Source organism: Pipra filicauda, unplaced genomic scaffold (genome assembly GCF_003945595.2).
Source record: "Pipra filicauda isolate LSUMZ 115617 unplaced genomic scaffold, ASM394559v2 scaffold47_size6085603_pilon, whole genome shotgun sequence".
In the NCBI taxonomy this organism is placed as follows: Eukaryota; Metazoa; Chordata; class Aves; order Passeriformes; family Pipridae; genus Pipra; species Pipra filicauda.
In genome coordinates, this window is record NW_024104620.1 from 4,513,933 (window position 1) to 4,523,811 (window position 9,879).

The 9,879-nt window shown below is 47.6% G+C and overlaps 1 protein-coding gene across 3 annotated transcripts; it reads left to right on the top strand.

The window, feature by feature from the left end:
- Nucleotides 1–115: 115 nt before the first annotated feature.
- On the top strand, nucleotides 116–7,663 carry LOC113995874 (migration and invasion inhibitory protein). Of its 3 annotated transcripts, none has more exons than XM_039386343.1 (11): nucleotides 116–306; nucleotides 1,572–1,710; nucleotides 1,815–2,002; nucleotides 2,523–2,987; nucleotides 3,620–3,719; nucleotides 4,159–4,270; nucleotides 4,466–4,530; nucleotides 4,954–5,083; nucleotides 5,457–5,553; nucleotides 6,351–6,458; nucleotides 6,725–7,663. In XM_039386343.1, the coding sequence occupies exons 3-11, from the start codon at nucleotides 1,832–1,834 to the stop codon at nucleotides 6,881–6,883; spliced, it is 1,407 nt and encodes a 468-aa protein (XP_039242277.1). In that variant the 5' UTR covers nucleotides 116–306; nucleotides 1,572–1,710; nucleotides 1,815–1,831; the 3' UTR covers nucleotides 6,884–7,663. The 3 variants fall into 3 exon arrangements, with proteins under 3 accessions (XP_039242277.1, XP_027592200.2, XP_027592198.2); XM_027736399.2 differs by having other exon boundaries at nucleotides 118–306; nucleotides 1,552–1,710; nucleotides 3,617–3,719; XM_027736397.2 differs by having other exon boundaries at nucleotides 118–306; nucleotides 3,617–3,719.
- Nucleotides 7,664–9,879: the final 2,216 nt, after the last annotated feature.

A 9,879-nucleotide genomic window follows, 5' to 3' on the forward strand; every position in this document is an offset into this window, starting at 1 on the left:
CGTGTGATCCTCACACCGACGACACTGAAAGTTTTAGTCGCATTAAAACTGTCGGTATCGAACCAACGATTTCTTGAGGATACCGGAGGAAGCAACGGCCGGCGAATGTATCGCTCAGTGCCTCCGGCTCTCCCGCGTTACGAGGGGCGGCCTCCGCCGCGGGCCCGGGCGGGCGGTGCCGGCCCCGCGCATGCCGGGAGAGCCCGGGGCGGGCCCGGAACGGGGAATCCCGGCGGCTGCCGCGGCACCGGCACGGCGGGGGAGCCCCCGGAGCCCCCGGGGCCCGGAGCGGCGGGGACGGCCCAGGTGGGACGGGGAACGCGGCGGGACGGGCGGGGGGAGGAGGGAGGGTTCGCCGCTGCCAGCCCGGCCTCTGGAAGAGGGAGGGGAATTTTGCGATGCTCGGGGCTCCCTCCCCTTCCTCGTGGGCGCGGGGGAGCCGAACCAGCGCCCCGGAACAGCCGCGGGGCCGGACAACTCCCGCGCAGGAAGCTCGTCCTCGGTTCCCGAGACAACCGCCGCTGATCTTTAACTGCGGGGAGCGAAGCTCCTCCTCGCAGAGGATTCAGGCTAGAGCAGGTTTTCATAAACTTGAGCTTCTTGTGGGTTGTGCCAAGAGTGGACCTCATCTGGTAAAACCCTTCCAGAAAGTCCCTTGACCGATGTTGTTTTCGGAGTGTTTGCTCTCTGGTGAGCAGTGGTGAGAGGGTGCTCATCAGAGCTGTCAGCTTTGTCCTGTGGAGGCTGCGAGAACCACTGGTTCTTGTCAAGTTTTCTCAAATTTAGTATCGCCTCAACAGCGATATTTCTATTTTCTGTCCCGTACCGCACCTCTCACTTATTTCCTGTAGCAAAAAGATATGTTGTAGTTTGTTAGCGCTGCTCTCCGCTCCTCCTAGTGCCCTTGTACCACATTTGATTCTCCGTGTCCGGTTGCCAAGGGAGCAAACACAAAAACAAATAAGATGAGCTTTGGAGAAGAGTTTAGGGATCTTTCCGAATGAAATGTCCTAGAAAACCATATAGTTTTATCGAGAACATAATTTATCAATCTGATCAAAAGCAACGTGGGAGTTTGGGTTTAGGATTTGCTTCTGCTTTATTTAAAAATCCGCTTTTTGCAAATTTAGAGGAGCTTGTGATGTTGTGAAGATGTTCAACAGTGTGACAGCTTTCCAGTCAAACTAGACTTTATTTATCTATTAACTCCTTTTCACCCCCTTGTGGGACTTAAGGTAATTAATTTATGGGATTGGAATTGCCCAAGACCTTGTCCTGAGTCATAATTGAGCCTTTTGGAGCCTTCCTGCCTGGGGGATATGGAGGACAGTTTTGACTCATATTGCTTTTGGATGTAGCAAATGCTACATGTTGGTTAGTCATATCTTGAACTTATGAACATCCTGGGTTTATCAAAATACAAATTTCAATGTTCAAAAGAACATTAAAGCAGAATTGCATAAGAATATCCTAATTAACAGCCTCTGAACCAGATGTGTCTTATTTAGCTTTTTGATGTGACTTTTTCATGTGTGCTGTTTCCTCTGTCAGAGTTTCTTGTCTCTCTTCAGTCAGCTCCCAGTTTCTGAGTGCAAAATACTTGATGGTCCATCCGAGGGGAGAGAAGCTTGAGGTGGTGCTGGTTCTTAGCATAAGGAGTTTGGCTGATTTCTCAGGAGAAGGGATCAACACTCCAACATTTCAACAGCTGTAAGTGGGTTTTAGGAAAAATCCCCTGAAGGTGGTTTCTCCCGGGTCTGCTTCTTCACTTAATTCTTCCATTTGTGTGGTTCCCCCTTCCTCTGGCTTTACAGGAAAAGGGTTGTCTAGGATGGACTTAGAGCTTCTGAAGAGGCTGCGTCAGGCCAACCAGGACCTTCTACAAAGGCTCACAACAAAGCAGGAGGAGATCAGGAAAAGAGTTCCCAGCAAGCCACTCCTTCCAGCATCTGTTCTTCACCACAGAGCTGCTGAGGGATCTGTCCCCTGGCCCAGGAGAGGGGTATGTGTGGTGTCTGTGCTAGAAATTCTGGGAAGCAAATGGGCCTTGTGGGACAGCAGCTCTGCCTGTGGTGTGGGAAAGGAGTCATATGGACATGGAGGAGCTGGTAGAAACTGGAATGTGGAATAGGGAGTCTGCTAGAAAAGTAGCTGCTCTTTGGTTATTGTTTATCCTGTGGTCTCAGTCTGTTCTCCTTGCAAATAATTCAGTTCCTGCCTAAGACATGCAGGTTTCTTCATCTAAAATAGGAATGAACATTGTGGAACGAAATCCTTTTGTTTCTTCTAAGCACAAGGGCTGAAAGTTTCGTGGTTCCTCAGACTGGGAAAAGCTGCATTTAGCTGGAAGTGGATCTCTTTCTTCCCCAAATAAAAAGGTCTCACAATATCCCTCAGGAATTTAAAGGGGTGAGCAGACTGGAACGAGAGGTTAATTTTTCACTTAGTGAGTGAAATGTCCTGATGAAAGGTATTTGTAATGTGACTGATGCCATGTGTTGTGAGGGTCTCTGTCCTTACAGAAGGAGAATCAGGTGGATGCTGACCCTGGAGTGGTGGTGTCTGTGGAACCCAGAGCACGCACAGCCAGAGCAGCCCTCAGTTCACCTCTGAAACACAGCAGCAGGGACAGAGAGCTACAGCAGCAACAAGCAAAGGCACAGGAAGCAACAGGTTTGGATTCCAGCTATCCTGGGAAAGAGAAGAGTGTTATTCCAGTGTCTGCAATCATTCCATGTGGCAGAGAAGCCTCCAGAGTGGATGGGGATGGCCATGCTCAAGGAAGTCCAGAGAAGGAATCCTTCCTCCTGGGACTTGGAGAGAACAGAAAACAGTCTGCTCTGCTCCATGGTTTCCATGAGAAGAATCATCCAGACCCATCACTGAGCAGAGTGCAAAATGAAGAGCCCAGTGAGCAGCATGTGGTCAGCAGAGAGCCCACGATGCCTAAATCAGTCCTGGTGACATCCCGGGCCAAAGAGTTGAAGGTAAATGTCAAACCAGTGCTTTGCTTGTTTTCCTGAGTCAACAGAAGGATGGGGAAGAAGGGCCAGGAGAACATGACTTGCCCCGTTCCCACTGTGTAAATGGGAAGTTGGGGCTGGAACTGTTCCTGGGTGTAGCAGCCAGGGGCTGTTGGCAGTTTGTTCAGGCCCTGCTTTCCTCAGCCAGTGAACTGAAGGCCAGAAAACTGTCACACTTGACTGTGAGACTGCCTGTGTTTGCATGTGTGATCCATGTGCTGAGGGAGAACAGCCAGGGGCAGTGCTGCTGCTCCAGAGTTTGTTCCCCCGGGTGTGAAGGGCAGGCTCTGCCCCTGATCATCCTCCAGGGCAGCACAGGTTGCCTAATCTTTGGGGATGTGCATTGAGGGACCTCAGTATTTTGTTTAAAGCTCTGAAAAATCCTGCCTTAGACCTTGGCAAGTCCCCTCTTTCTGTTGTATTTATTGAGAAGGCAAAGGGCTGTTGAGCTAATCACTGGTAGAGGCACAGATAGAATCCAGCCTCAAAGTCACAGCTGTCCCATTTGAGCAGTTGCCAGTTGTTTCCTCAGCTGTACCTCTGAATGTCCTACTGAATGACTAAGAAGTCTTTATGAATTGTTTTCTTCCCAGAAGAAAGCTCATCATGTGACTTTTCAGCCTGAGCCTGAAGAAGATGCCACACCAGTGGGCAGCTGGTCTGCCCGTCCTTTCCTGGGCTATGACTGGATTGCAGGTGAATCCTAACCCTGAAGCAAAGCTCTCAGCAGGATGGGGTGGTATGAAGAGTTAAAACACAGTTTATGACCCCTTTAAGTTGAGGAGTGGTGGGACTGCTGTCCTCGAGTCCATGCAGAAAGTCTCAGGAGAGGGGCTGCAGCTCTGTCAGAGGCTGTTTCCTGTCCAGACATGACCTGTGCTTCCCTGGAATGGTGAAGTGGCAGTGGTATGGGAATCCAGGCAGCAAATGGCAAAGCCTTGTGGGGTCAGGGAGGATACCAAATAACTGGAATGAAATAAGGAAGCCAAACCACACAGTTAATTTGTGGTTTGACATCATGCCTTGGTCTTCTCATTACCATTATTTTGTTCTGACTGTTTTTTGTGAGGCTGGCTTTGGTGCTTTCCAAAATGTGATAAACCCGTGAACTTTCCTCTCTCCTTGGCCTTCTCAGGGCTCCTTGATACAAAGTCTTCAGTAACAGAAAAATCTGAGCAATACTTTGCTGAGCTGCAGCAGTTCCGACAGGCCAACAGAGAAGCTTGTATTGATGAGCAGGACCTGGAGTAAGTGGGGATGGGGAAGGGCTGGAGCAGCAATGCAGTAATGAGAGCCATGGTCTGATTGGAGTGGGACATTGTAAGGGTGGCTTTGAGGGCCTTTATTTACCTCCCAGGCATAAATGTGTGCTTGGAAAAGGCTGGGCTGCTCAGAGGACCCTCCCCTCTCTCACCAGCTGACCTCTCTGTGTGTTTCTTTAGGCCCAAGGCTCTGGATTGCACAGTTCCTGAACAAGAACCAGATTTGATAACCAGTTCCCATAAGTGTAAGATCACATTTCTTCCTACTCCAATTTCTGTGAAAAAACAACTGTGCAGTCTTTGTCATCCTGAGACAGCAGCACATCATGCAAGACAAGGAAGAATGTTATTTTCAGCTACAGCTCTTCAACCAGATTCAACTTCCTACTCCAAAGGCACTTGAGTCTTCTCTCAATCACTGCCATGTTAATCTGTCAGGGTTTCTCATAGTAGGCTAATGTTCTGTTTTTAGGTTGAGGTTGAAGTTTTGGTTTTGCTTTTTAGGAACTTACTTGGGAACAGGAAATGTAAAAGATATTTGAGGAAAGGCAGCTCTTCTTATAGAATGCAGGTGTGGCACTGTGGTAGAACACAGCTTTGTTGGCTGGTTTGAGAAACCTTCTGACAAACAAGGAATGTGAAGTTTGGTGGTTTGTTGTTCTGTGCAGGTTTTTACTGTTACCGGTTAAACCAGCGCCTGTTCCCTGTCCCTGTGGATCCAGAATCTGCCTGCCCTGTGTGTAAGATCCCACGTGCCCACCGGCCCCCAGGGACACTGGAAGAGCCAGCCCATGTCAGGTAAATAGGAGTTACTGCCTTGTAACATGTAGAACTCAAGGAAACAATAGGGAAGAAAAAGCTGATCAGGTGAAGGAGAAAACAGCATCACAACAGCTCTGTAGGAGGTTGCTGTTCTCAAGGCAGAGATACATCTTGCTTAAAAATTCCTCACTGATCTTTTCCATGAGCACAAACAGTTTTGAAGTCAATGAGAAATGCCTGTTTAAACCAAATTTGGTTCAGAATCTGAACGCGAAGTGTCTAATGCCCTGATCCAAAACTGTTTTGCTTGGTTCACTTTGGGATTAGACCCTTGGATTCTGAGTGGGGAAGGCAGATTTCCTCTGCCTTGTCAGAGGTGCAGGCACTTACTTCCCTTGTGTGGTTGCAGGGTCAGCATTCCCAGGAATACCCTTTTGCCTGCCCACAAGTACAAAGCCCATCGCAGGAGGAGCTTTGAGCCAGCAGACGATCTGGCCTTACCCTCGGTGAGTTGCTGTTCTTGCTGGTGGCACAGCCCAGGCTGGGCACTGCTTTAAGAGGGAAAGAAAATCTGTGACTCATTGCCCTGGCAGGGCTTCCACTACAATTTCTGACCTGTGTCACTGAGGCAGCAAACCCATTGGTGTGTTCTGAGTTGGTGCCTTTGTGGAAGTGGCACAGGGTGTGTGACATATTTCCAGTGCTTTACACTGCATGAAGGCAAAGTACCACGTGGAGCTGTGTCCTTCTGGGGCAGATTTGACTGGCTCAACGTGGTGATCCACACCTAGGAGTGCCTGTGTTTCCTTCCACAGGTGTCAGGGAGTCTGGAAGGAGAGCATCCATGAAGCATACACAGTGTAATCGGTAGTGACAAGGGGTGGATTTCAAACTGTTATTGTAGAGCTGGTCCTGTATTCCAGCCAGTAACCAGTGCTAGGCAGTATTGCTAATCTGACCCTGGCCTAAAGACTTCCAGGGAAGAGGTGGGAGGAAACTTAGTTTTGAGGTTTAGGGAACTGGATGAGTCAGTTGAGACAGGTTCAGAGAGGTCGGGTGCTTGAGTTCACAAAGCAGGAGATCAGCTTAGAAGTAACCAGCCAGTGAAAGGTGGAAGAGGAGAGGGACAGTTTTGCTTCATTAGAGATTTCATCATTTTCCTGTTAGTCATATAAGACTCCTCAAAAATTAATTAATTATTTTAACAATTGCCAAAGCTTCCCTGTGCAGAAATTATTATTTAGAACTATGTTTAGGCCACAATAGATACAAAAGGGTAGAGCATTTCCATCTCTTTTCACAGCACTGCCTGGCTGGCTGGGAAAACATCATCCCCCCAAGCAACCCCAGGCTCAGCAGTTTGGATCTGAGAGCTTCCCTGGAAGAGAGGCCTTCTCCCCATCCTCACCTGGTAAGCACAGCCTCCAGAGTCCCTGGAGATGCTGGGAGTTGCACAGATGGAAATTGCTGTCCCACCTCTAAAGGGTTTGATGATTATCAAGCTTGGGCTGAGCAAAGGAAAATTTATCACCACTGGGAAACATTTTCCTTCTTCTCAACCAGTGTGCACAGGGACAAAAAAACAAGGGGCAAAAAGCCTGTTCAGCTCACCAGAGTTCATCAAAGAGAAGTCACCGTGGCACTCTTTGATTAATACCCTCTTCATTTGGCTTCCAGGACTCGCTGCCCAGAGTGTCCAGAGGAAGTGAGGAGCCCCTGCCCCCCTTGGCACGTCCCAGGTCCAGCAGTGCCTCCCCTCGGAGGAAGCAGAGCAGGCGGGGACGCCGGAGAGCAGCTCCCGGGTCAGACCAGGCTGGTTTAACCTCAACTCTGTGAACCACAGACCTGACTGCCCAGGGGAAGGGGTGGGCACAGCACGTGGGAACAACTCACAGACGAGGCAATTCGGATAAAAAATGAATCTTGGCACAGATTTTGCCCGACGGGTTTCCGCGACCGCGCGGTGACCGGTGCGCGCGCGGGAGTTTGTGCAGTCCAGTGGGGGGGTTCACTTCTCTTCTTTGCCTCTTGCAGCTGCTCCTGAGAGCTGTCCCACCTGGGGCTGGCTAAAGGGATGTGCCCAGGATGAGTAGGGACAGCCATGGTAGTCCTGCCACCTCCACTGAGTCACCACCACTGTAACTCGACTCTTGAGTGCCAGGGGAGGAACTGGCCTGTGAAGGGCCTGGTTCAGTGGAGTGACACAGATATGGTGATTTCCAAACGTTTGAAACGTGACACTTAAGTTTCTAGTGCCTTAAACTTGAGTTCCTGAATAATTTAGTTAAAATTAAAAAAATCCTATTTATTTTCAGTGCAATGTGTGCAGCTACAGAGTAACTATAAGTGTGAAAAAAACATGTTAAAATGAGATTTTATTCATTGGCAAGCTAGATAATGTTAAAGCCTTAAAATGTTTGCAAATTGTGCTTGCCTCTGCTTTTCCAAGTTTGTTGGGAGATAAACCAAAAAACATTTTGGAGTTTTTAAATTGTACCTAAACAAAATACATTACATAGTACAATTAGTTTGAACTTCATGGACTGATCTTACTTTCCTTGCCTAAAACCAATAAAACTGATGTTTTATTTTGCCTTGAATTTTCTGAAACAGAAATTCCTTCCTCAAATGTGTTTCTGGGACTGACTTGAGAGAATGGTTTTGCAGAGAGAAATGGTTTATGCAGCTTCTTGGCATTCACTGTTATTTTTATATCAAATACATTATTTATTGAATCAAATGTATGAATAGACTTTTTTAAGCAGACAGGAATATTGCAAGATGATGAAATTTTAATGTAAGACTTGGAATGGAAAATGAAAAGCTAAACTGACTAATTTAGCTTTGAGTTGTGCATCTGTAGGGTGAAGTGAATGGAACTGGCAATGTGATTTCCATTATTGGAAATACTGATTTTAAAAGAAATTAATCAAGTGACCATAAAACAATAGCTGCCAAATTTTAAACTGAATAGGGCAAATTCAACATTTTTACTACATTGCCTAACCCAAAACACTAAACATTAACCTTAATTAACCTTTTATTAATTTATCCTGAAATAAATTAAAGCAGGTCTGCTCCACTTATCACAGAAAAGGAGCTGCTGTAGATTCAGTAAATGATGTGAATCTGTCTGGTGGATGCAGGTTGGAACCAGGTGAATTCAAACTGTCTCTTGATAGCTGGGAATACATCAGTCTCTTACACTTGTGAAAGCATTGGAAGTGAGATTGTGGCTCTTTCTCCCCTAGGAACAGGTGAAAGGAGTCAGTGATGCTGCCCCTCCTCACTCAGGTTTGTCTCAGGGGGTTGGTTCTGGCCTCTGTCATCCTGCCCTTTTTTGCAAGCTGGAACAGACTGAAAATGCTCCTGCTTGTGGAACCTTTTTCTTAATTCCTGTTCCCCCACATCCCTCCATTGCACAGCCTCTGGAGCAATGACTCCCAGGCCTGCACAAGCTGCCTTTCAGCCCCGTGCTGTGAGGAGCAGTTTGTGGAGACAGGAATGGTTTATAGTGTAATAACAAGGTTTTGCACAGTGGCTTTGTCCTGTAGTGTGTGACACAATCCCAGACAATGCACCCTTCCCTGCAGGAGGGTGACTGACATGTCACCTGGGGGTGCATTGTGAAGGAACTCATCTGTTTACTGCTTGGAAAACTGCATTTCCTCCAGTGTTAAAGCAGCTTCAGCACTTGGACAGTGATGGAGCCAGTGCTGGGATCAGCACTTCCAGGGAGAACAGAGGCTGGGGGTGGTGTGTTGGGGTTGTTTGGATTGTGGGTCAGAAAAATGGGAACGTTTTGAGATTGGGGGTGTCTGGAAAGGAGACGAAGCAGAATTGAGATGGGTGAGACCTTTGCTGATCTGGGGCTCAAAGTGTGTAAAGGAAAAGTTCCCAGTAACGTCCCAGTATATCCAGGGCTGTCCTAAGGCACAAACTAATACAGATGCTGGACTTTGTTGTGCAGGCACAGGGCTCTGGGACAGCTTGTCCCTTGCTCCTGGAGGTAGGCTTGGCCTGGGTTTATGTTTTTTCCCACTCCTGGCACTTGGGAACGTGCTGCTTTAACCTGGGCAGCTGTGTGTCCTGTTGAAGGCTGACTCAGTGTGTGTGTGCTCGTTTGTGTCAGCTCTCTTCTGCCTGATGCTTTGATGGTAAAGCCAGTGGTTTAGTTCCCCTTTCTGGCTGTACTGCATGTCTATAACACTGATTCATGGGGTGGGAAATCCAGCTTTGCTTAATTAGGCAAATGAGACACAGTAAATGATGCATTAGTGATTGGTTTGAACAGAGATGTGTAGTTAAACCCCAGCTCCCATCTGCTTCTCAGAACCAATGTCAGACTGTCACTGGTGTTTGTGTTTGCTCTCTCTGACTATTTTAAGATAATTTTGGTGATATCTCAGGATCAGGTGTTTCTTGCTGTCAGTACATTGTAAGAATTAATATCAGGAGTGTTGAATGAGTGTAGTGCTGATTTCTGGCTTCTGTTTCGTTCTCAGCAGGCAGGGACTGTCTCCAGAACCCTCAGGTGAAACATCCGCGTGTGGCACCAACTCACTTTCTGAATCATTTGCAGACTTTGATTTTGGGGCCTTTCATCTCTTTGGAACTTTTGTTTTCAGAGCCCAGAAGAATTTATTTTCAGTGTGTGTCGAGTCTGAAAACACAACAGAAGTTCTGCCCCTTCTCTTTGGAGTTAAAAGTCTCCATTTCACCAGTTTCCTGGGTAGTAGCAGACCAAACATAAGGACTTGGTTTTCTCCTTCAGCTGGTGTATTCCATTGGTTCTGCAGAGCAAACCTTGCTGCTGGGAAGAGGAAAATAAC

What these genes read in the sequence shown, in the direction of transcription:
- LOC113995874 (XM_027736399.2), top strand. Translation starts at nt 1,832, where the DNA reads ATGGACTTAGAGCTTCTGAAGAGGCTGCGTCAGGCCAACCAGGACCTT. An exon ending in TCCCCTGGCCCAGGAGAGGG is followed by an intron (nt 2,003 to 2,522) that starts GTATGTGTGGTG and finishes CTGTCCTTACAG; the next exon opens with AAGGAGAATCAGGTGGATGC. An exon ending in CTTCTCCCCATCCTCACCTG is followed by an intron (nt 6,459 to 6,724) that starts GTAAGCACAGCC and finishes TTTGGCTTCCAG; the next exon opens with GACTCGCTGCCCAGAGTGTC.